We start from the raw sequence: 26151 nt of genomic DNA, 5'->3' as shown, positions 1-26151 counted from the left end.
TGCAAAACAAACCGAAAATGAAACGTTGTGGTAGTACTAGCAAAGTCCTCTACTCCTATAGGCCTCCAACCATATTAAAAATATTTTTTATTTGTATGACTTCTAAATGATTTTTATTGAAAAAGTATAAAAATAATTTTTAAAGATAGTTGACTAAGTCAACCATCACTAAAATCATTTTTAGGGACGGTGAACTTTACCATATAATGGTTTTTGCTAACTGGCTCTAAGAGCAAGTCCAAAAACTCTCTAAATCCTTTATAAATGCTACAAATAGAGATTTTGGTGAAAAATTACTCTCCAACAGCTTGTTCAAATGGTTATCCAAATATAGCCCTCCTCTATTCCGGATTTTTCGCTAGCCAAAGATAGACAGCCAAAATGGCTCTCTAGAGTGTGCTCAATATATAAAAAAGTTGTTGGAGAGTGAAAAGATATAGAAAACGATTTTTATGCAAATGACTCTTCAAATGATGATTTAGAGATCCAATTTTAGAAAGACTCTAGGAGATGCTTTAAACATCATTTTTGACCGTTTGTAAAAAGACGTTTGTGTGCTATTGTATACACTGTTAATGATCAATTTTTTTAGAAGGTACGGAGCATTGTTAATAAACCAGTCGGCTCCATAACTTGTACGGAGTATTTGCTCTCAATTATGTCCAGCCGACCCTACCACGTCACATGCATGATTTGCCTTTTTCTGAACATGGAGAGCATGTGAATTCCACTCCGAGTAAAGCTTCTATTCCATTTCCTCGATTCGGTCTTATATATAGTCTTCAGTTCGTTCATCATATAGAGTCTTTCTATTCCTCTTCAGAGGCACTTATGATTGTATATCTGGATCCGTCTATCATGCGTAATCTGCATATCAACAATTCAAGATATATACACATATACCGCCGCTTATACATACATGCATCAACCAATCATACGACTAATGATGATGAATAATTTGATATGATCTGACACGGAGCATGCATGCATGCATGGAGAAGAACACAGTGTGGCAACAATCATCAATTCATCAGGATGCCGTGGCATGCGACAAAGAGACTAGAATCATGGATCTCCCTTTGTCCTCTCCGGCGAATTTTAAAAATGGTCTTCCCCATACACGGACGTTTAGGGCAAAAAACACACTGTTTTCTTTTTTACCATTAACCTGAGTCATCCAACAGCATAAGGTTTCTCATCACAAACCCTACATGTTCCTCCGATCCTCCTCCATTTCTGGTTGCTGCTATATATCGTGAAGTGTTTTCCCTCCCGGTTATCCTAAGATCTCGCTACTCCGATGCCGTTGAACGATCCTGATGAGCCCAAAAGCCCTTCCTCATTGTTGCCATCTCATTTTTGAACTTGTTCACTCGTCGTCCGCACCTCTGCCTTGCCCTGCCCTCTCCTCCTTCGTCTACGGCGACTCACTATGATCACTCACTATGATCGCGCCACACTAATCAGGCTTTGCTGACCATATGACACCCAGCTCTTGCCCGGCCCAACCGTCTTTTTGCCCGCCGTCAATCTGATCCATGCCACCCTCACGCCACCACCATTGCCGGTCTGGTCTATCGCCTTTCTATGCCAGCTAGGGGATAACTCAACTATGTCCTATCCCACCTCGAACCCTAATCCACCGGAGACCTCGTCAAAAACAAAGATGACGTGAGAATGACACTGGATAAGGATAAACCGGGTATGTGGCATTTGTTGATTAGTGAAAAAAATGTGTGTGGATAGAGACGAAAACACTCGAGTAGAATATAGGGTTTTTTTAAAAAAGAAGAAGAAGTAACATCGCGATGAAGAAACGGCAGCAGCGTCCTGACGCTAACCACTCCGTTGTATGCACTAAGCTAGTACGTACACGAGACGATATGAAGCATTTCTTTTTTGAGAATACGTAAAAAACTTGTACATCTTTGTATGGAAGGTACAATATAGTTTGGTAGACGAGATTAAGCATGGAATGCATTCATAAGCGCCATCTGGACATCTGGTTACGAGGAGCACGAACGCAAGAGCTTTTTCCGTGACGACAAGCTAGACATGGCTCACTTAGAGGGTGTTTGGTCTTGACACATATATGTAGTATTAAATATAGACTAATTACAAAATTAATTACATAGTTTGCGACTAATTTATGAGACGAATCTTTTGAGCCTAATTAGTCCATGATTTGACAATGTTTTGCTACGGTAAACATGTGCTAATGACAGATTAATTAGGCTTAAAATTTTCATCTCGTGAAGTACTGACGGATTATGTAATTTATTTTTTTATTAGTATCCAAATACCCCATGCAATATTCTCCCGACATATCTTCTAAATTTTAGTAGCAGTTTGCTTGCTCCTGTACCTGTAGTAGCTTTGCTGCAGCGTTGTATTGCGTGCATGACTCCTGGCTCTGACCCGGAGCTGTTTCACAGAAATATCTCTATCTACCTCGCTGTCCTTGTTCCTTGGAAATTGATCCAAAACGAGGGTGTGGGTTCATCATTTTATTTTAGAAATTATTAAAACCAGCGTAAAATAGTAGGTGCGCTACTGCTACGCAGCCAGTATTTTCAGAACACTTGAAGCCTGAAGAGAAGAGGGAAAGGACAGCCTGACAACAGTTGTCGGTAGAGGGTACGTGGGCCAATGGACGGGCGCGTGGACCCGCCCGCTATCTGGGCCCACCAGTCAGCAGCCGGCTAGCCCCACGACCACGACCACGAGGCTGAGCAGTGACCTGGGACTGGGATCATCCCGGATCCAGATCTCTCTTTCTCTTTCTCCTCCTGACGACGGCCCGTCCGCTGGCGTGAAACGACTGAAGTGGATTGAAAAATAATATTTTAGCTAAATTATTACGAGAGAAAAATACTATTTTAACTAAAAAAATAATATTTTAGCTAAATTATTACGAAAGAAAAATACTATTTTATCTGAAGAGCATAAGGTAAGCGCAACTGGGCCAACAGCAGGTAAGTTGTTCAGATCAGAGCGGACTCTACACGGAAACCCATGCATGGCCATTCAAGTGCCCAGCCCAGGTGCTGTGCTCTCGTTTGACTATAACTCTTTATTTATTGATTAAGGATTCTAACTCAGATGACTAACGATTTGCCGACTCCTATGTCAGTATTGGACTATTGTGTTTGTTATATCTAGTGCCTGTTTAGTTGCACTTCATTTTGTAAAAAAATTTAAGATTCTCGGTCACATCAAATCTTTGGACGCATGCATGAAGCATTAAATATAAATAAAAAATAAAACTAATTACACATTTTAGACGAAATTCACGAGACGAATCTTTTAAGCATAATTAGACTATGATTGAACACTAATTACCAAATAACAACAAAAATGCTATAATATCATTTCGCCAAACAAGCCCCTAGAATCAGCGGCAGAATTGGACTCCTATGTCAGTATTGGACTCCTGTTACTCGGTTTTGACTCAGGAGATGCAGATGCATCTGCATGAGCATTAGCGGCAGGCAAGGTAGACTTGATGCTCGTGCACGCGATCGAGAAAGCGTGTTCCTGTACTAGTACTCCTGCCGCTGTGGCTTCACATCACACTACAGGTAGAATGACTATCACATTTTTTTTTCAATCACTATTGTCACAGTTTTTCTTTAAAAGAAAGGAGATTCTTTCTGCCATAAGAGGCAAAGCTTTTTAACTACTACATCCGTCCCAAAATAAACGAATATTATTTCACTCTTCGAGGAGTTATTTTTTTTTGAATTTGACTACAAATATGAAAAATAATATCAATATTTGTATCTTAGAATAAATTTATTGCGAAAGTATATTTCATGATTAATCTAAAGACACTTATTATACATAATAAATATTATATATTTTGTATATATTTGGTCCAAATTTAAAAGGTCTGTCTCCTAACAAAATAAAATGTGTGTTTATTTTGGGACTTATGGAACAGAGTATTACTACCTACCCTTCCCTCTCGGCACTGTTCGACTAACACATCGTTCAAATGCTATTAAATTGTTTCTGTTTAATCGGCAGTTTTGCCCGTTTAAGTGTCTGTTTTTGCTCTTTTAACCTAAATAATGGCAAGACAGCAGGTGACGATCGTTTACTGTTTGAGATAAAACTACCTGTCGAAAAATAATAAAAGAAAACAAATCATACATAGTAGATTTTGACTCTTAATTTCTCTTATCAATATCTTGCATATATAGTTTGACTAATTATTCGTCAAAATTTGAAAATTTTATCTTTTTTCATCCGGTCAAAATACGTTATCATTCCTGAACGAAGGGAGGGAGTATAAGACACAGAATATTGCTATGTCCTTTAATTATCCGATAATCTCAACACAATTGCACCACGACCAATTGTCTGAACTTTTTTTTTTACCCTTGGTGACGCGTGGACGAATAGTAGGAGGACGAGGTGGTAATCCCATGCATGTTTATGTGGCGATGCAACAACCGCGCACATGCACCGGCATATGCGGCCTGTTCGCTGGTTTGTTTCAGCCAGCCCAAATCAGCCAGTCAACAGTGTTTTTCTCTCACAATAAACCAGCACCAGTCAGTCCAAACCAGCCCAGAAACCAACCAACGAACAGGCCGATGGCGAAGACAGCCAACGGCTAGTCATAATATACTCTCCATCCATCCACGCCCATCTCACAGTGCATCATTATTATCTATAAATAATCTCGAGGCCACAATGGCATTAGCATATCTATAGTGCGGGCTCTCTCCCTGATGGTGGCAGCCATGATAGCTAACGCCACAAGCTAGCGAAGTGATATATGCAGTGTCGATAGACTAATTGATATGTCTATCGAATCGACTAATGAAGTCAATCAATTTGCTAGCTAGCCATGGTAGGTGACTACGTGTGGCCCCGATGGCACACTATTTGGATTTGGATTAACAACTTGATATCCATGCATGGCACACACAAAGTAACCATGTTAGTTGAAATGGCCATGGAAGGGAGCTTGTGCTATGCACACACGCGCGCACACGTACGTGCATCATGCGTAGTCAATAACATGTCCTTTGTTGTTAACTTATGGTGTCGCAAGTCCTGATGCATGGTCGATGAAAGAGAGGGTAATGTATGTATAGATAAAAAAAAGATTGGATCACAATTTTTTTGCAGATCTTCCACACAGGGACGTATAGTTTTTCTAAGAAGAAAGAAGCTCGGCTCAGTTTATTCTCGATAAAGAAAAACTTGCTTCGTAACATTTTAGGGCCTGTTTGGATTGAGGCCTGCCGACGTCTAAAATCGGATGTCTGGGGAGCTTGTCTTGGCCAGACAGCTTTTTAAAGCCACAAACCAAACAAGCCCCCAATGACAAGGCAATGAGTGGTATGGTGGTACCTGAAGTTAGTTGGAAAAGTACGCTGTGAGTTTGTGACACGCGTTGGTGCCTAAGGTATAACATTACAATGCAATTTCTAGGTTCCGAAGGCTAAATATGCATAGTACATATGAGGGAGAAAAGTCACACGATGAGATGCACCAGCTTATAGATACAGCTAAAGGGTCAAAAGGACTAGTTAACATATTTAACTTTATTTCACCGCCTTTCATGATAGAAGCATATTCATTTTATGAAATATTGTGATAAATATAACAAGACGTATAATGTCCATTGCATGAAAAACGAACTTACAAGTTCACTAAGGAGCTATAATTTGGAATGGTGGAGTATATAAATGGGTAAATAACGTTCTTCTCAAAGCAATGAACTTTTACTAGCCAGTTTGAGATGGGTATACTGATGCCCATTCCAATCACCAATTCGACATGCTCGTTTCGTGTACGTGTTCTTCACGAGCTTTGTAAGCTATTACACACGTGGATACACGTTGAGATAAAAAGGCATCATGCACAATACTTAAAATGTACTCCCTCCGTTTCAAATTATAAGTCGTTTTGACTTTTTTTTTTATACAACCAACTTGCTATGTCTCTAAACATAACGTATGTCTAGATACATAATAAATTGTATGTACCAACAAAAGTCAAAACAACTTATAATTTGAAATAGAGGGAATATAGTTTTGTGGTGATGCTATATTTTCACCTACTTTATGGCTGCTAACCTGTGACGGGTATTATATATTGTACAATGATATTTTTTCTTTCAATGCAATCCACATGGACTCTACCTTTTTCTCAGACATCTCGACGCAACCTAGTCAAATATGGCATACATCACAACATCTCGTACAGATATCATAATAACCGTATGCTCTATTTCCTTTGGCTATCGTGTCTTATCTTATGACGTATGTAGTTGTGCCTCTCTGCTTCTACGATGTCTTCAAACCGAAGAGAGTTTAGAGACGACTCTGACTCAAAGACGCCCTTAACTGTACTCTTCCAAAGCCTCTAAAACCCTATCAAGTACACTTTGACATACTGGATCCTCCGGTCACTTACATTGAAAACCTTTGATAAAGTTGGCTAAAGACGCCATGGATCCACTCCATTTTTTCTTTGCACGGTGCCAATTGTCGTGTAGCCGCTGGTGTGTGGCATACAATTTCTAGTGGCCCTATTTCCACTAGGCCACCGTGCTAGGGGTCCCCATCTATCATCTCCCCACTCACACATGCCATCCCCCCTCTAGCTTTCTCTGCTCTTTCCCCTCCACCCCTGCTGGCTGCTCCCCCAGACTCGAGACTCCATTGCTGTGCATTCGAACCAAAGCTTCCCCGCCGAATTCCCCCACCTCCCGCCGGATTCGCCCAGCTCGTCGACTCCGGAGCTCGATTCGTCCACGGAGCAGCGGCCTGGGCCGCCAATTCGCCCGGTTCGGCACCCCGCTGATTCGCTTCGGTACTCTCTTTCTGTTTTCCCTGGAATATTTCGGTGATTCGCGCCCCATGAGCTCGGATTGGTGGTGGTGCTTCTGATTCCCGCTTGCCGGAGGCGGAGGCGCGAGGGCATGTGGGTTTCTCTGGTGTGGATCCGGGGTTGCGTGCGCGTCACGTTCGTCGATTTCCAGAGCGGGAGGGGAGCCGACTAGATCTCTCGGCTCCTGCGGTTGCTGCGCTCCTTGGGAGAGTCCGGGAGGCTAGCTGTGATCGAAGAAAGTTCGTGTAGGGTTTTGGGAGGTGAGGGGACATGGAGGCCGCCAGGTTCGGCACGCAGAGCAGCCACTTGTACGGCGGCGGGCTGGGCGAGCTTGACCTCAACAGGCGCGAGAACAGGGTGTTTGGCTGGGACCTCAACGACTGGAGCTGGGACAGCCAGCGCTTTGTTGCCACACAGGTGCCTGCTGAGGCAGCAAATGGCTCTGGATTGAACAGCTCGCCGTCGTCGTCTGAGGAAGCCGAGGAAGAGGTGGCTAGGAATGGTGGCTGGAGAGGTGACACTGATAAAAGGAAAAGGGTTGTGGTCATTGATGATGATGAAACGGAGGATCAGGATACGGTCGTGAATGGTGGTGGGTCGCTCAGCTTGAGAGTTGGGGGTAGTGCTGCTGGTGTTGGAGCGATGGAGAACAGCGATGTAAATGAGGATGAGAGAAACGGAAAGAAGATCAGGGTGCAAGGAGGCAGCTCAAGTGGGCCGGCATGCCAGGTTGAGGGCTGTGGAGCAGATCTGACTGCAGCGAAGGATTACCACCGTCGTCACAAGGTCTGCGAGATGCATGCTAAGGCCAGTACCGCCGTGGTCGGGGACACTGTCCAGAGGTTCTGCCAGCAATGTAGTAGGTTAGTTTTATGGTTCTGCTTGCTTCTATTACCTTTCAATCACATGCAATTATTTGTTCATAAAATAACGAATGGGTAGAACCGTAGAATATCTTATGCAAGTTATATTTAGCGCAGCTAGACACAGACTTGAGACATGTGCAAACTCTGACCATCATGATGTTTTCCAACCTTTGATCTTTGGGAATCACCATAATCCGTGACATCTGGAGAAGGAAATAGATGAAAAGGCACATTTGTCACGTTTAGACCGAAATATCAACATTTAAGTGAAAATTGTTTGCAAGGAAATTGTAGTTTAGTTTAGATATCAGAGCATTCACTGTGCACAGACAAGGTTTAAGGGTGATGCTGGGGGAAGTGGATAAATAGTTTCATGCTTAGAACTTCATGACACTGTATACTTAAGGAACATTTTTTCCCCAAGTTCTCTGTAAGTATCGTACATGTTCTTGTGCAGATTTCACCTTCTTCAAGAATTCGATGAAGGGAAGCGAAGTTGCCGGCGACGCTTAGCAGGCCACAATAGACGCAGGAGGAAAACCCACCCTGATACTGCAATTGGTGGGACTGCTTCAATTGAGGACAAAGTCAGCAATTATTTATTGTTGAGTCTTATTGGAATCTGTGCTAATTTGAACTGTAAGTTTGCTAACTTTGCTATACCACATATACATTTTTCTTTCTTTTCCCTTCAGTGTTATGAAATCGTGTTTGTAATGTTTTGGCGAAATTTTCTTGGTGTGGAGTATAGACTTAGATCAAGTTTAGCGACCATACTCATTTTTACAGGAGTATATGAGTTCTTGTTACTCTATTTGACATGTTGATGAAAATTTAGTAGTCTTAGGGCCATAAGGATGTTACATGGTATTCAGTGTGCTTGAAGTTTCATGTATTGGTTTATTTAGACAATTCTAGGATTGCTCACAGTCACATGAAGTTCCTCCATCAGCTGCATGTTAGGATATCATATTGAGATTTAACATCTTTCACTGACAGAATGCTGCAATTACTAGCTGTGTGACCTTCCGGATATTGTGGACATTCCCTCATTTCCATTCTGGAGAATCTGAATCCTAAGTTTCTTAATTATCAAAGAAAAAAATCCATTATCTTTTCAATCTTCATTAATCCATATGGATCAATCTAGCAATCATGGAATCTGTATTCTGTTTACCGAATCACATGAACTCCACATACGTATTTCATATATGTATTCTGCAGAACTACTTGTATATTCACGAAGGTACATGACTCCTAGAATTCTCCTTGCAGCTGACAACGTTCAGAATTCAAACGGCCAGGAGTTGCTATCCACTCTTTTGAAGAACCTAGGATCTGTTGCCAAATCACTGGAGCCAAAAGAACTATGTAAACTCCAGGAGGCATACCAAAGCCTGCAAAATGGATTGAATGCTGGAACCTCTGTAACAGCTAATGCCGCAGAAGAGGCTGCAGGGCCATCTAACTCTAAGTTGCCTTTTGTGAATGGTAGTCATTGTGGACAGGCATCATCATCTGTTGTGCCAGTACAATCGAAGGCTACCATGGTGGTAACTCCAGGTATGATGGACAACCACTGTTAAACCTTAAGAAATTGTTTTCTGATTAACAATTTCAGCTTAATTTTTTCCCCTGACTTCACAGAGTCTGCATCATGCAAGCTTAAGGATTTTGATCTGAATGACACTTGCAATGATATGGAAAGCTTTGAGGATGGGCAAGAAGGTTCACCTACACCTGCCTTTAAGACAGCTGACTCTCCTAATTGCGCATCATGGATGCAGCAAGATTCTACTCAAAGTCCACCACAGACTAGTGGCAACTCAGATTCAACATCAACACAATCATTGTCAAGCTCAAATGGAGACACTCAGGTTTGTCTTTTATTCCTTGCAAACATATAGAATGACAAAGGACAGATCGTGAGCTCTCTTACGACTTAGCAACCTGTATATTAACAGATTTATATATTAGTGAGACAGTTTGGCTGGCTATAATTTTTAATGGGAAATTGACAACTCACTAATGACCAATATGTTATTGGAATAGTATATGTTCATATGCATCAAGCTGTTATCGGCAACAAACTTAGGTGGAGAATATTCAAGGTTGGAATTTGAATTGGAATAAGATTTTCAGTGCACCTGAATGAGGGAGAGAGACATCAATACATTTGGTTTATGTAGGACTAGATTGTGAATCCATACTTGGCTTTAGGGATTTAATAACTCCTACCTTTAATCGTTCAACCTTTTGACTTTTACACCTACCTGACTTTTTTTAATACCTTTACTAGAAGTTGTGATAGCCATCACTGTCAAGAACTAAAACATATGCTAGAGTGATTTCTGATGGAAAAATGAACCAAACAAGTGTTCAATCTCCAAGATCCAAGCCTAGAAGTAAAAAGCTACTATGTGCCACTAAATTTTTCTTCAAAGATACATACTTCAATCAGACACACTTTTGATTGCATCTCTGCTCAACAAAAATGACATGTGAACACTGAAAAGGACTAACATGAACTGGACAGCCTTCTGACATATATATGGAGAGTTTGATGAAGAGAATTCATGTTAAGGGCCATAGTCTTGGCAGCACTTATGCAAACACCAAGATGCTAATTTTACCATATTATTCCATATGGATTTGCACCTTACTATACTTAGATGCCATCTTGTGAAACACCTGATTCTTATTGTTTTGTCTGCAGTGCCGAACTGATAAGATTGTCTTCAAGCTTTTCAACAAAGTTCCCAGTGACTTACCTCCAGTTTTGCGGTCACAGGTAAATTATGCATTCTCTCAGCGCGCGGCAAGAAAATATGTCCTGAACCTAACACTTAAAATCCTGATTTTTCAGATTCTTGGTTGGTTGTCGAGTAGCCCTACTGATATAGAAAGCCATATTAGACCTGGCTGTATTATTCTGACAGTATATCTTCGGTTAGTTGAGTCTGCATGGCAAGAGGTATGCTTCCTTTCTGAATTCTCATGTCAAAATAGTGCCTTCCTTGTTTGGTTATTAATGGTCTTTTCTACAGCTTTCTGAGAATATGAGCCTGCATCTGGATAAGCTTTTGAGTAGCTCCACTGACGACTTCTGGGCATCTGGCTTGGTATTTGTGATGGTTCGACGCCACTTAGCTTTTATGCTCAATGGTGAGCCAATCCCAGGCACTTAGCTGCTCTTATACAGTGATGCTGCTTGCAAGCTTTATTCTGGATACTTTATGTAGGAAATTTGTTAACCATCAAGCTTTGCTGTTCATGTTGCTGCAGGTCAAATTATGTTGGACAGACCCCTGGCACCCAGTTCTCATGATTACTGCAAGATTTTATGTGTCAAACCTGTTGCTGCACCTTATTCTGCAACAATAAATTTCAGAGTTGAAGGTTTTAACCTACTTAGTACTTCCTCAAGGTACTTTATCATCTTTAATTCAGATTAACTTATTCATGAAGTATATACAAATAAACCTTGATGTTTCCTTCAGCTTATCCATTTACATCTAAATACCATCTTCTCATGTTTGCAGGCTAATTTGTTCATTTGAAGGACGTTGTATATTCCAGGAAGACACAGACTCTGTAGCAGAGAATGCTGAATGTGAGGATAGGGACATCGAATGCCTCAGTTTTTGTTGTTCTGTTCCTGGTCCAAGAGGAAGAGGATTTATAGAGGTACAGATAGTTATACGTGTATAGCTTCTGTTTGAGAACAAAATATACTTATATAACTTCTGTTCGAGAACAAAATATACTTATAGAGCTTTTCTTATGATGCGGTTATTTTGGTTTTCTTCTGTAACCTTGAATCCCCCCTGAATATCACCTGCAATTTCAGGTCGAAGATAGTGGTTTTAGCAATGGCTTCTTCCCCTTCATAATTGCTGAGAAGGATGTATGCTCTGAGGTTTCTGAGCTGGAGAGCATATTTGAGTCCTCCAGTAACGAACATGCAAATGTTAATGATAATGCCAGGGACCAAGCTCTGGAGTTTCTAAATGAGCTGGGTTGGCTTCTTCATAGAGCGAACAGAATGTCTAAAGAGGACGAAACTGATACATCTCTAGCTGCCTTTAACATGTGGAGATTCAGGAATCTTGGTGTATTTGCCATGGAGCGGGAGTGGTGTGCTGTGATCAAAATGCTGTTAGATTTCTTATTTATTGGCCTTGTTGATGTGGGATCCCGATCTCCAGAAGAGGTGGTGCTTTCAGAAAATTTGTTGCATGCTGCTGTACGGAGGAAGTCTGTTAACATGGTTAGATTTCTGCTGAGATACAAACCAAATAAAAACTCGAAGGGAACTGCACAGACATACTTATTTAGACCTGATGCTCTGGGCCCTTCAACGATTACCCCCCTCCATATAGCAGCTGCTACTAGTGATGCAGAGGACGTGTTGGATGTGCTGACCGATGATCCTGGACTGGTATTCTCTTTTCTAGTTCTTGGAATTTTGCCTCTTTCTTTCCACCACCTCAAGCTGAGCTATATTAATTTACAACAGTAGATCATTAGAAATTTAGTAAATTATCATTCTTTTGATGTTTTATTATTTCACTAAAGCACAGACTTACACATACATTGAACTGTGAAGTGATGAATACATGAGCTACCAGATGTCACATGCATTGCATATATTTTAAATTTAATTAATAGAGTCGAATGATAATAGTTATATCTAACATCCCTGTTTTGACTTATCCCATGCAGATTGGAATTAGTGCTTGGAGCAATGCACGGGACGAAACAGGTTTTACCCCAGAAGACTATGCTCGGCAGAGAGGCAATGATGCTTACCTGAATCTGGTCCAAAAGAAGATGGATAAGCATCTTGGCAAAGGCCAGGTTGTCCTCGGTGTTCCGAGCAGTATATGCTCTGTAATAACTGATGGTGTTAAGCCTGGCGATGTTAGCCTGGAGATCTGCAGGCCAATGTCTGCATCAGTGCCAAGTTGCCTCCTCTGCAGCCGTCAGGCACGGGTGTATCCAAATTCTGCATCAAGGACCTTCCTTTATAGGCCAGCAATGTTGACTGTGATGGGAGTTGCTGTGGTTTGTGTCTGCGTGGGCATACTCCTTCACACCTTTCCCAGGGTTTATGCTGCGCCCACATTCAGATGGGAGTTGTTGGAGCGTGGACCGATGTAAGTTTTAGGATGAAATAAGCCTAGCTGTTGTTTGTATGTTGAGAGTTTTAGTGTGGTGGCTAAGATCAAAGGAACATAATTACCGTGTGAAGTTCCTTTGTATTTAAAGCAGGATCCTGTTGCAGTGTTGCTGCTGTAAGCTTATATATCGTCAATATCAACTATATTTACAGCCTAACGTGCTTCTGTTCCTTTCATCCATTTTATTGTAGAATTAATTCCTTGCGGAGATTTTGTGAACCATCAGAATAAAACATGTTCTTGTATGTATAATCGTTGAGACATAATATTTCTTGGAATGATGCTGAAAAACTTAAGATTGTATTTGTTGAAACTATCTTTTACAATCCAAGCTCCTGAAAATTTGCAGGGCTGAAATACATGCACTTGCTTTTCAGCCAAATCAAGATGTACATTTTGCGATGAGTAGACGGTTTTCTGGTGAAATTTTGGATGGAACATAGCTTACAAGATCAGCAACCAGACCCTTCTGCCCAAGCCATAGTAGCCTCCCCGTATCAATGATATCTTTACACATGGATCCCAGAGAGGCCCTCTCCCCTGCTGGTATACTTCGGATTATTCTCTCAATTCCGATGATTTCCTGATCAAGCTTCTCTAGTTCTCTAGTCCAACACAAAATGGCATAAAACAAATATCAAGTTTTCAATGGCATGACACAATAAAGTTGAAGTTCCAGAAAGTGAATTATGAGAATTCTTTAAACCACAAACGTCGAAAAATAAATAACCTAGCGATGACAAGGCATGATGCACAGAATGACACTAGAGTGTAGAGATTCGAACAGACAGTATTTAACCACAATAGAAATGAAGGCAAGACCTAAAATACCATATGGCACTTGTCTGATGATTGAGAATTACCTACCTGACTTCAGAGGACGTGTCTTCAACCTCCACAGGAGAATCTGGGTAGCTATGATCACCATCCACAGCCCAGCTGCTAAACCATGTCATGGCATGAAATTCTTCCTCTGTGATACCTAGTCCCAAGAGGAAAGATTTATCTGCAGCGATAAGAAAACAAATTACTTTGCATGCAATTTAACAAGTTTTGCTGTAACTTTCAAGGGAAGACAAACTTTTGTATATCTGTAGATGAGGTGAAAGTGACAGACAGATTCAAATTCTTTTTTGTGTTGAAATGCTTAGCATTCTTAAAAAAAAAAGGAAATTACTTGTGTAATGCTTCCATTGGCAAAGATGGTGGCAACAGGTAGCTAGAGCAAGGCCTTGAAGACTATGTTTGCCGTTTTCTTCTGTTTGGTCATATCGTTCAGGAAGACAGCACATCATGGTCATATCTGGAGATGGAAGATAAATTTTCTTAGATATTCTCAACTTTTCTCAACATGAAATGAAGGCATAAATTTCAAAAATTAGGACAACCTGTGGCAGGTCCACACAGATGCTTTCCAATTGCTAGATATTGGAGCCCCCTCAATGCCTCTATTCCGTGCAGTTTCAAATCCTCAACTGTATTGCGTTTATGTTTCTAATCAGTGCTTATATTTGTAAAATAAAGTACAAGCACAGAAATATAAATGATCAAATGAAGCAACTCCGTCGCACACAGAAAGATTCATTCAAGAAGGTGCTTGCAAAGTGCAGAACACTCAAAATTCATTACGTTGGATATAACCCAATAAATACAGAAATGAAAAGAAAGCTCACTATCAATTCTCAAACGCTCCAAGGTAACATCTTCATTTTGACGCAAGCTTCGATCAGCCTAATAAGTGTAGAGGGAAGAGAACAGGTACTTAATCAGGAGGTGAAAGAACTTATATATCTTGGACAAATTAGATTTAGCATAACAGCAAGTTGTTGTGTTAGAGAAAATTCACAGTACAATCAAGCTTACTCTAGAAAATAACACATTATATCCAAAACGACGGCAGTGGTACTAAATTCAGAAAAGAGTAACAAGTTAAGACCATAAACTCACCTCACTAGAAACAACACACAACTACACATTGCACTAGTACACAAAGTCAATGCATCTTAACATTCGTTTGCTAAATACAGGCTACATCAAGGATAGTAAAGCTACAAAAGCCAAGAGGTCACAAAAACTGACACTCCTTTGTGCAAAAAAAATTTAGAGACTATGTATTGGTTATTGAGCCTAACTATGATGCAGATTTGAGGGCCTTGTGGAAGTTAAGCTGCACTTAACAAGATAGAGTAACCAACAACAAGCATTAATACAGATCAAGTGGATCTTATCCCAGAAACATAAAAAATTGTTTAGACTTACTGACCTTAAGCTTGTAGGACCGCCTCTCAACCAAGAACACATTCGTGATCCCATAACAGTCCACCAGCACCTGAGTCAAGTACCCTCTTCCAGCTCCAAACTCCACAACTGCCTGAGCACTCACCGCCGCATTCTCTCCATCAACCACCTCATCGCTACCCTTCCGCAGCAAGCCAAATGCCTCCATGTTTCCAACAATGGACGCCTGCTGCGCGACGTGCTTCTCTTGGTACGGCACCTTCCTGTAGTCCAATCCATCAACAGAAATCACTCCCCACTAGAAGAATGAGCTTCACACTCCCAAAATGTGGATTTGACCCCCCACCTATCGACCTGGCCGCTCATCCACTTATCGCAAGCACCGGTGATCAGGTAGGACTCCCGTATCGCCGCGGAGGCTGCCGCGTGCACCGACCGGATCTTCCCGAGCAGAGACCGGAATTCCTCCTCGGTAAGCCTGTACACGGCCGCACGCTTCTCGGCCGACGTCACACCGCAGCCCGGCTCACCCGCGCCGGAGTTGATGCCCTTGGAGTAGTACGGCTGCGCGGTGAGCGCGGCGACCTGCTTCTTCAGGGGGCACTTGCCGACGTGCGCCTCCAGGTTCTCCTCGAGCACCGTGCTGCGCGTGAGAAGAGAAGAGAAGGCGGGGGTTAGCGGTGGTGCTGGAGCCGACCCGAATGGTGAGTGGGTGCTGGGACAGGCTTACTGGGAGGGGTCGACGGGGCAGGGGACGCGGCGGCCGGCCCCGGAGGCGGACTCGGGAAGGTGGTTTCCGCAGTACCTGAGGAGCAGGAGCAGGAACAGGAGGGGCTAGGGTTAGGGTTCAGGGGTTAGGCTGACGAGCGAGGAAGCTTGGCGGGAGTTGCTCACTGAGAGGACGGGAGGGAGGAGTTGGCGCAGTGGCGGCGCTTGTTGGGGAGCCAGAAGTGGCAACGTCCTGGAGGAGGAGGAGGCGGCGGTGAGCGCTTACCGTTCACTGGCGCACGGCCCATCTCTGGCGGCAGCGGCGGCGGCGAGGAGAGGGAGACGCCGGGACGGAAACGGAACAGGTGGGGGAGGAAGACGAAGGGCGGCCTTCGTAGAGGCAGAACGACCGTCTGATCGAGTATAAGCGGTCCAGATTAGCCCAGGGAAACGATGGTGTGAGCGCATTTTTGCACCGGAGACCTTGCTAGATCTAAAATTCTTCAAACGTTTCTGTTTTTTCTTTCCAGACCATTTTCCCACAGAACCAGAGGAAGAAAAGGATCTACCTCGAGCGTTAATCTTAGGCGGCTGTTTTGTTTATCTGTTCATAAATCATAATTCTCGTCGTTAAAAATTCTGATTCAGAAAAGCATATTGACAAAATTACTAATTGTGAAGTTACTAAAATTAGCTGACTAAAGTTTAGTCCTACGCCGTTGACTAAAGTTGTGCACAAAGCAATAATTGAACACTTCTAGTCGGTCAGACTAGTGAAAGGTTACTGTTTTGACCTAAAAAAAAAGGTTACTGTTTCAGTTGCCAACAGCACTGCACACTGTCCTCCACTTCTATCTATGTCCGTCAGGCAGAAGCGCTGGCCTCGAAACTTTGGTCCCGTTCCTGGCTTGCTGCTAGGGCAAGATCTCAAAGTCTGCTCAACCAGACACACATCTGTTAAACTAATCTCTCTGCCTGTCAAGTGTCAAACGGCAGTGATTACGATTTGCAACCACAACGACTAGTTGTCAGTCCACTCGCTTTTTTGTCAGCGCCACGTGATCCAGTGGCTGCCCTGCCCAAAAGTTCCTCGGATCGTGTTCAGACTTCGGAATCCGAATCCGAATCCGAATCCAAATCCACCCACTTGCATTGCACACTTGCACTGCACGATCTGTTTGGTTTGGTTTCCATGAAAGGAAATGAAATGGCAGAACAACAATGGCGCAGCTGTTTGTTTTACAGAGTTCATCGTTGATGACGCAGCAAAGCATAGCACGAGTGCTCAGCTTCAGCAATGGTGGGGAGGGGAGATTGGAGAATTGCATGAACAGAGGGAGAAACGAAAACAGTTTTCTTGATGGCAACCAATGCAAAAAAAAGAAAGAAACATTGCACTGAAAGTGTATGTGTGTATGCATGTATCTACTGTAGCGCGATCGTTCGTCGTTCACAGCCCGACGGTGTGCAGCACGGCGGGGTTGACGGCGGTGGTGGCGCCGTCGACGACGAGGTTGTGGCCGCTGATGAAGGCGGCCTGGTCGGACGCCAGGAACAGCGCGGCCTCCGCGACGTCTTCCGCCCGCAGCACCTTCCCCTGCAGGACGTTGTGCAGCACCGTCATGGCCTCCAGCTCGCGGGGCCCCACGCCCATGAGCGCGCAGCTCAGGGGCGTGGCGACGCCGCCGGGGGACACGCAGTTGACGCGCACGCCGTGTCGCCCCAGCTCCCCGGCCGCGGCGCGCACCAGGCCCAGCAGGGCGTGCTTGGACGCCGTGTACGACGCCGGGCCGAACCCGCCCTGCAGCGACGCCACGCTCGCCGTGCACACGATGGCGCCGCCGCCGGAACCGGACGCCACCATCGCGCGCGCCGCGTGCTTCACGCACGCCGCCGCGCCGCGGAAGTTGACGGCCATAACGCGGTCCAGCTTCGCCAGGTCCATGTCCATCACCGACCCCGTCGGGAGCAGCACCCCGGCGTTGCTCAGCATCACGTCCAGCCGCCCGTGCGCCGCCACCACGCGCGCCACCGTCTCCTCCACCTGCGCCTCCTCCGTCACGTCGCACCGCGCGTACGTGCACCGGTCGGACCCGACCGACGCCGCCACCGCCTCGCCCAGCGCGTCCTGCACGTCCGCGATCACCACCGTGGCGCCGCTCGACGCGAACAGCCGCGCCGCCGCCTCGCCGATTCCGCTCGCGCCGCCCGTCACGATCGCTACCTTGCCGTCCAACCTGCAGTCGCCGACGATGATCGGAAACCCCCAAACCGTGTCAGTGGACCACTGCACGAGCTGCTGCACCGCACGTCGCAGCCCGTGAAACCAAACAAAAATAATGGACGCCGGCAGCCAGCGCACTCACCTTGGCTTGGACATGGCCGAATGCCGATGCTTGCTAGCTAGCTTGGTTAGCGCGTTGCCAGGGATGGACGCGGCATGAGTTTATATAGCTCTTCGTTTCCTGTAGATTTCGTCGACTTGATTTTAAGAATCGAGAGGACATGATTGAGCGTCGTTACCGTCTACTAGTTAATAAACTAGTTCTTTAATATTGCTGTAAAATAGTAATAAAACAGAATAACAATAAATAAACTGGTTTTGTTCTAGGGTTTTGATGGAGCCGGGATGGAAGGAGGAGGAGGACGCCGGCGGCAGCGAGTGACGAGGTGCATGTGGAGGCCATGGGCGACTGCACCCTGTGAGGCAGACACGGCCATGGCACTCTCCCTCGGCTCTGGCTGCCTGGCTGGCATGCCTCCTCTGCCCGGTCACTGCTCATCACTGTTATTATTTGCACCACAGCACTAAGCCAGACAAGATCGCCTTGCCTTGTTACCTTGGTCACTATTGAAACGAAATGAGGGGGGGGGGGGGGGGGGGGGGGGGGGGGGGGTGACGAGCCTGTTCAACGGCGGCTGACTCGGAGCAAGCCAAAGGCAAAGGCAGTTGCAGCTGGAGCCTCCCTCCCTCTAGAGTCTAGATGGTCAATGGCTCAATGCTCTCTCATCGGATCTTGTGCCGCCACGTTGTTAGCTGTGCCGGCTCTGTTTTAAACTCCATCTGCTGTTGTGTTATCGCTGTCTCAGGTCAAGGGCAGCAGTGATATCAATCAATCAATCAGTGTACCAAAGCACCGGAGAGAAAAAAGGTTGCAGATTTGTTAGCTTGACGGCGCATTAGCCAATTGCTGTTATTCGATCCCATGCAGGGCCAGACCATGCGTGCACGCGACAACAACAGCATGGATTCATCCAAAAGAAAATTGATTGTTTTTACAACAAAAGAAAACTGAATTGATTCAAAGGAGTACATTACAGCTTAAAAGCATGGAGGTCAGTTGAATTTGTTGATACCCTGGTTACTCGTGCAGCGGCCAGCCAGAGCTGACTGCTGCTCGACGCGTTCAGACAGGGGTGCCAAAGGGCATAGGAAAATGACACCTCCAGCTTGGCTTGCTGTTCGTCCTAGGGACAGTCACATTCTCATGTTTTCTCATCTCTCTCTCTCTCTCTCTCTCTCTCTCTCTCTCTCTCTCTCCTTTCTGAGTTTCGACCAGCAATTAGGAGAGAATAATCCTACCATTTTTTTTTTGCTACTGACAAATCATTGTGCATTGGGTAGAGAAATAAGCGACAGCCAGCGTGCATCTCTCTTCTGACCACCAGACTTCATGTACATGCTGCTTTCTGAACATGAGTCAGGTATTCTCAAGTTTGAGCATGCAGATTCAGTGCCATGGCTGAATCAGTGGAACTCACATTTGCCTTCATGAACCATGGAATTCACGATTCTTTTTTTTTTTTTTTTGGTTTTTGAAAGATCCGTTGCCGGCTTGTATTTATAAGTAGAGAAAGAGTCTACAAAGCGTGCGAGCAGCACGCAGATTTACAAGGCTTCCAGTAATTAACTGGATTGCTTGACAGTTGACACCCCTGAAGAAAAGAAACTACCTTACGCTAAGGAAGAAATGCATCCAGAGGTGCCCGAACTGTGAGACATTTTGTGTGTGGATCCAAGCGGCTGAATCGTTGATGGCTGTGGCGATTTCATTCATCTTTTGGAAATGGGTATAGGAAAAAGAAAGCTTGGGCTCCAAACTCCAAAGTCAGAAGTAAGAGAGAATCCACTACGCAGCATATGCTGCTAGTACATGCAACTCACGCAATTTTCTCTACTGGAACGAAGAAAAGCGATGGGAATTTCTTTTTGCTGCCTAAAAAAAGGATGTAAGGTGATAGAAATTTTGAAACCGTACGCAGCAACACATGCAGGATTTAGAACCATATATTTGTGTCTATATTCCTTCCTTGCCATTTTCTCTTTTTTTTTCACGACCGTGGCTTAGCACGTTTTTCATTAAGATAGGAATAGAGTTGGCAAGCTACAAACCCAGTGTAAGTAATGACTAATGAGGGTTACCAACAGCTGGGTACAGTACACGGATTTACAAAGCGTTTGGGTTTTATGCTTGTAATAATTCTCATATTCACACTCAGAAATTTAGTTAGGGCTGCTAAGGATACTACTGGAAAATGAATAATCAATTACATATATATGTTACTAATTGCTAAGTCCCTACTTTGTCTCCACCCGGGGTGGAAAAACTAAATTCTCTCCCACGCTATAAAAAGGGAACAGTTATCAGCCCGTGCTCGCCTACACGGTTAGAATCTTAGAATACATCTTATGGGGCACATGTTATAGATTTTGGTTTTTAAATTTGATCTTGTCAGTTCATACAGATTTTCAATCCTTAAGTTAATCTGAATCTTTTGGTTACTGTATCTTTGTTAAGTCTCTTTTGTTATTTTCCGAAAAAAAACATTTTTAGATCATGGATTGCACTCTTTAAGTATCACGATACCATACTTGGTCATGTATCTTTCTAAATTTTGCAAAAAATATAGGATTTTTTTAGCACATCTCGTGAGAATTAATGTGAAGGCTATGTTGTGGTTCTTTAGCACATCTCCCTAATACATGGTTAGGGAGGCTAGGCTTAATTGTATGATAGTCGCTATAGGGATGATACACTCACAGTTCCAAGCTCACACATATACATTATTAGTTTAGTACCACCTCCTAGCATGTTGTGATAAGTTGGTTGGTGTCGAGATCCTAACATATGGCTATGTTAAGTCTCGGGATCAATGGTTCTCGACCGAAGGGACCCCTAACCGACCCCTCCAGAATCGCCCGAGGGCTCAGGGGTTATACCCATCGGGTACACTTGCGCGCACCCTCCGACGAAGAAACCTGACCGAGCCTGGGCACGACACAGCCCCGCACAGGGCTCGGGGGCTCACCCGGGCCTCGGGCTCCCGATCGACGACACGCTCGAGCTCGGGCCTTAGCTCCTGTCCGGCTTGAGACACCAGCCAAGGCCCGGGCGCAAGAAGACAAGCCCCGAGCCATCGAGGCTCGGGGGCTCCCAGACATCGCGCTCTGGGCGTGGCCTTGCCGGCCACTTCCGCGACGGGGTCACGCACAGGGCACGACACAAAGAAGACAAGCTTCCCACGACCTCCAGGGCTGGGCGGCTCCCGAGCCCACGCGTCAGCCCCTAGAGCCGACCTCCTTCTCCACAAAGAAGACTCTAGAAGGTCCACCTAGGGAAGGCCGGTCCAAGCCGACACAACCTGACACGCAGAGTGTCAGAACAAAGCAGCCGGACGACGCCCAAGGCTTCTTCGGCTCCATGACACCGCTATGGTCCATAGAGCGCCGCTGTAAGACCCTCCTAGACTTCGGCGCATGTAGACCGTAGACTCATCTCCCCAAACCACCGTGTACCCGACCTATCTCGTTATATAAGGGATAAGGCCGGACCTAGAGGGGGAGGCGGAAGAGAACCAATCCAAGACAGATAATTCCATTCCATTCGCTCCTGCTCAGCACCGAGAGCAGGGTAACCCAGAGAGGGGCATCGAGAGCTCCTCCACCGCATCACATCGTCTTCCTCCTCTCTGACGAGGGAAAGACTCCACCGGCGGCGAGGCAACCTTAGGATTAGCACTGAGCTAACCCCCTACCAAATCTCTCGCTACACTCTATTGTAACCCCTGATTTTGGGCGCTTTTGAGTATAAGGATCATCACCTACTGGACGTAGGGCATCGATTGGCCCAAACCATGATAAACAGTTGCATTCTCTCTGTGATTCTTGTGTTTTTGAGTCCACCTGAGCCATCGAAGACCCATACTTTGACACCGATTGGAACAACTATGCTTGATGTGGTTCCGACCCTATGACAGCTAGCGCGCTAGATAGGGGGCAGTGTCAAGTGCGACTCAAGTTCTACGGTGGCTGGAGCCACCCGTCTCAATGCCGGAGCAAGCAGCACCACCCCAGACAGCGGTGTCCACTTCCCCGACGAGTTCTCCGTCATGGCCGGCACCTTCGCCCCGGGCCAGGTCCTCAACTTTGGGAGCCTGGCCTACGTCATCGACTACTACGGCGAGCTTCGTTCGCCCGACGGGGCTGCATCGATGGGCGACAGGCCCTCGGCGCCTCTCCCTCTGTCGAGACTTTCGGGAGCGCGTCTTAGGCCCCTAGCTTGGGGGACCTGGTGCGGCCTAGGATTGCCCCTCGCCACGCTAATCCAAAAACTGGCCCTACAAGCCGGCTGGCGGGCCGCCCTCGGACTATTGCAGGGGGCGCAACATGATGGCCGACATGCCCCCTGATGAGGGGGAACCATGTGGAAAAGGGCTCATCTAGCGAAAGGGTCGACACTCGAACTCCACGAACAATGAAGTTCCTCGATAGCTAAGCTTTTTTTCCATGTGTTCCATACCTCTCGGATCGCCGCTGAGGGAGAAGACGTGCTTGCCCCGCTCAAATCAACCCACTTTTGGGCCATGAACCTCCTCGCCCCGATCTTGCGACCGGGGAGGAACTGTAGGGTTGATATGGTGGACTGGAGGGGGGGTGAATAGTTCTTTCTAAAATTAATTACGCCGGCTTACCGAAATAAATACGGAATTAAAATAATCGGTCTAGCCAAGACTACACCCCTCTATCTAAGTTCACAAGCACCTTATAAAAATCTTAATTAGACAGCAAAGGTACCGGACTAGCTAGAGCTCACCTAATCAATTCTAGTAGCAAGGTCACATAAACCTATGCAACTATTATTTCAAGTAACGGGGGAGCTCCTACACAATCTAGTAAGCAAAAGCACAAAGCTCCTAAGCTCACTAGCAATGCTCAATAACAAGGTTATACAAGCCAAATTAGAGAGCGCAAATTACTTAGCCATACAAACTAAGCAATGTGGCTAACAAGGTTACTGAAACCGAATTAGTCACGCAAGGGAGCTACTTCTATGCTACACAAGCAAGAAGATAACTAGCAAGCTACACAAGCTTACTAATTACAAGAGCAACTACACAAGCATAATGTAAATGAAGTAAATACAAGCTTGTGTAACGAGGATGCAAACCAACGGGAAGATAAGGATGACACGGTGATTTTTATCCCGAGGTTCATGTGTTTGCCAACACGCTAGTCCCTGTTGAGACCAAGCTCCAAGGTTGCCGCCGGTCCTCTTGCTAGTGGTGACCCGCAAGTCATGCTCTCCCACGTGGAGTGCTTACCACAAGCTCTAGCACTTGACCTGCCCAGACCACTTGTCGCCCTTCGCATCTTGCTCTACTAGAGTTGCTCTTCATGACTCCCGCGGGGTGAGCACAATACCCCTTACAATCTCTTCTTTGGAGCAACGCACAAGCTTCTTGCGTGCTTCGATGGAGACCACCACCAAGCCATCTAGGAGGTGGCAACTTCCAAGAGTAACAAGCACCACTAGCTTGCAAGACGACCACCTAGTGCCACATTATACAACCTCACGATGCAATCACATTAGAATCATTTACTCACTCAATCGGATGAACACTATCAAGCAAGAGTGAGTTAGAGGGCTCCCAAGCACCACCACACAAGCCACCAAGGCTCTAGTGTGCTTAGCTCATGACCAAAGGCCAGCCAACACTTCTATTTATAGCCCCATGGGCTAAACTAGCCGTTACCCCTTCACTGGGCAAAATTCACAGCGATCGGACACGTCGGTCGTGATGACCGGACGCGCCCGGCCTTGTGTCCAGTCACTCCTGGCCATCCACATGGCGCCCGCATTCAACGTCCACCATGTGATCCCAATGGCTACTTCGCGCGCCAACGGTCAAGTGATGACCAGATGCGTCAAAGAATGACCTGACGCACGCCACCCGCGTCCGCTCAAGCGTTGTCGCGCACCACCGAACCAGTGACCTGACACACTGAAGAAACGACCTAACTCACCATGAGCTAGCATCAGGTCATTTCTAGAGAGCTCCCTGAGCCTCTGTTCTAAACCTAGATGCGTCCAGTCCCTGGTGACCAGACTCGCCTCTGCGTCCAATCCCCTCTAGATCAACTCAGTGCGCTATGTCAACGTATGTCACCACTGACCGAACACAGACCCTACGCGTCCAGTCACTTTTATTGTGTAGCATCTGATCAACTCAACCACTCTGCCCGCGCCTAGCCAAAACTTCCAGCAACTCTGCTCGCCACCTGTCGGTGCAGAAAGTGACCAACAAGTAAATATTTGTAGTTTTGCCATACATTGTGATCAGAGGTGGCCTAGCACTCAATGACATAGGGTTTATACTAGTTCAGGCAACGTGCCCTATGTCCAGTTTGAGTTAGTCAGTGACTTTATTCCTGAGCCTAGGTGCTCAAAGATGGGGTGTACGAGAGGTTCGATCGGACTTCGGTCGGAAGGATCAAGAGCGATAGAAGCTCCGCTATGAGCTAAGTGTTCAAGCGTATGCTTGAGGTTCGAACCTGGCAGTTCTGTGGTTGTGAACTAGTGAACCTTATCGATCTAATGAATCTAGAATTACTTGAATGTTGGGAGAGAGCGCATCCCCTTTTATAGATGAAGGGGATGGCCTTACAAGTGAGAGGGAGAGAGTACATATACTTCTAAGCCTTGTTGCCCATGCCGGTGGGTATAGGATGATGGTAGGCGCCCACAACACTATTGGATGTCAAATGCATGTGGGAGGTTCTGTCGTTTTGTTCGGGTATGGTAGATGTCGGTGCCTGTTATACTGTTGATGCCCAGAGGCATGTAGGATAAATGTCGGTGCCCACAACACTGTTGATGTCTAGAGACATGTAGGGGGAGCCTTACCATATGGGAGTTAATGGCGCCCACAATACTATAGGGAAAATATCGACGCCTACAACACTATTTGTGTCAGGGAGGTTGTAGAGTACTATTTCTATAGGTGTATAGGGTACGGTCCCTGGTATCGTGGGTTGACTTGTGCACCTTGCCTTGCTTTTTCCGTTCATTCCCTGGTCCTTTCTGAGCGGGCATCCCCGGTCGGTTGGTCCCAGTCAGCTCTGATTGCGCCAGTCGAAGAAGAGCACTGAGTAGGGTTTTTGTGTACCTCGGTCGGAGATGTGGGGTCAGAGTCAGAAGTAGTGCTTTGGCCAGGCCTTCCGGTCAGAGAGGCTGTCCGGAGGTGGGCTGGAGAGCAAAGTGTGCCCTTCGGTTGGAAAGGTGGGCCAGAGTCGGAAAACGGGCTTTGCTCCTCCTTGGCCAAACCTTCTAATCGGTGATTGGATCACCCCTTTGGCCTATCATTTAGGTACTTGGGCCGGCCCATGAGTTATGCATTTGTCTGCTCGGGCCAAGCCTTTGTTGGGAGGTTGGTTTGTGAGGGACCCCGGGTTTATGAACCCGATAGGAGCCCCTGAGCCCCCGGGCGATTCGAGCAGAATTATCTAGGGGTTTTTAGTGTTGCTAGCAGGGGAGGTTTTTGTTTTGTCAGTGGGTGCGCATGAGCACACCCATGGGTGTAGCCCCTGAGCCCCTGGGTGATTCAGGTAGAATTGTCTAGGGGTGTTTTCAGCGGGCGTGCATGCATGTTTTTTAGTCGAGATGGAGTCATCAACCAAGGCGTCGTTGCGTAGCCAAGGTGGTTAGTTTTGGGATTAGGCGAGGTAGATCTCGTGGATCCTGGCGTCGATGCGTGCTGTGGGATCGAGCGAGACAATTTGTTTCAGGGATCGAATGAGATGGAGCTTGCGGGTCCTGGCGTTGGTGCACACCATGGGATCGGGTGAGTCAGAGTAGTGGATCCTAGCCCCAGTGCAGCCTGCGCAGCTGAGGCAGTTAGTTAGTTTTAGGGATCAGGCGAGTCAGAGCTCAGATCCTGATGGGGCGAGTTCAGGGTCATAGACCCAGGCGTATTTGGTGTGTAGTCGAAGCATAGCCAGATAGGATGAGTTCGGGGTCGTAGAC

The 26151-nt window shown here is 45.7% G+C and overlaps 3 protein-coding genes across 4 annotated transcripts; 1 reads left to right on the top strand and 2 right to left on the bottom strand.

Moving 5' to 3' along the window:
- The first annotated feature begins 6600 nt into the window (after positions 1–6600).
- Positions 6601–13072, top strand: LOC136497725 (squamosa promoter-binding-like protein 6). Its single transcript, XM_066493598.1, has 11 exons — positions 6601–7715; positions 8176–8357; positions 8994–9281; positions 9366–9595; positions 10435–10509; positions 10585–10692; positions 10766–10883; positions 11004–11145; positions 11261–11405; positions 11569–12159; positions 12444–13072. Exons 1-11 carry the CDS (start codon positions 7123–7125, stop codon positions 12879–12881), a joined length of 2910 nt encoding a protein of 969 aa, XP_066349695.1. The 5' UTR covers positions 6601–7122; the 3' UTR covers positions 12882–13072.
- A 74-nt stretch (positions 13073–13146) lies between these two features.
- On the bottom strand, positions 13147–16505 carry LOC136497808 (tRNA:m(4)X modification enzyme TRM13-like). Of its 2 annotated transcripts, XM_066493697.1 has the most exons (9): positions 16034–16267; positions 15870–15944; positions 15486–15782; positions 15165–15402; positions 14575–14632; positions 14290–14376; positions 14079–14204; positions 13769–13907; positions 13147–13506 (listed from the first exon to the last, which is right to left on the bottom strand). In XM_066493697.1, the coding sequence occupies exons 1-9, from the start codon at positions 16153–16155 to the stop codon at positions 13284–13286; spliced, it is 1365 nt and encodes a 454-aa protein (XP_066349794.1). In that variant the 5' UTR covers positions 16156–16267; the 3' UTR covers positions 13147–13283. The 2 variants fall into 2 exon arrangements, with proteins under 2 accessions (XP_066349794.1, XP_066349860.1); XM_066493763.1 differs by lacking the exon at positions 15870–15944 and having other exon boundaries at positions 16134–16505.
- A 564-nt stretch (positions 16506–17069) lies between these two features.
- Positions 17070–18293, bottom strand: LOC136480809 (short-chain dehydrogenase reductase 3b-like). Its single transcript, XM_066478257.1, has 2 exons — positions 18214–18293; positions 17070–18084 (listed from the first exon to the last, which is right to left on the bottom strand). Exons 1-2 carry the CDS (start codon positions 18225–18227, stop codon positions 17298–17300), a joined length of 801 nt encoding a protein of 266 aa, XP_066334354.1. The 5' UTR covers positions 18228–18293; the 3' UTR covers positions 17070–17297.
- Positions 18294–26151: the final 7858 nt, after the last annotated feature.

The sequence above is a fragment of the Miscanthus floridulus genome, chromosome 1 (assembly GCF_019320115.1).
Source record: "Miscanthus floridulus cultivar M001 chromosome 1, ASM1932011v1, whole genome shotgun sequence".
NCBI classification, from domain to species: domain Eukaryota; kingdom Viridiplantae; phylum Streptophyta; class Magnoliopsida; order Poales; family Poaceae; genus Miscanthus; species Miscanthus floridulus.
This window is presented reverse-complemented; position numbering and strand designations above follow the sequence as displayed.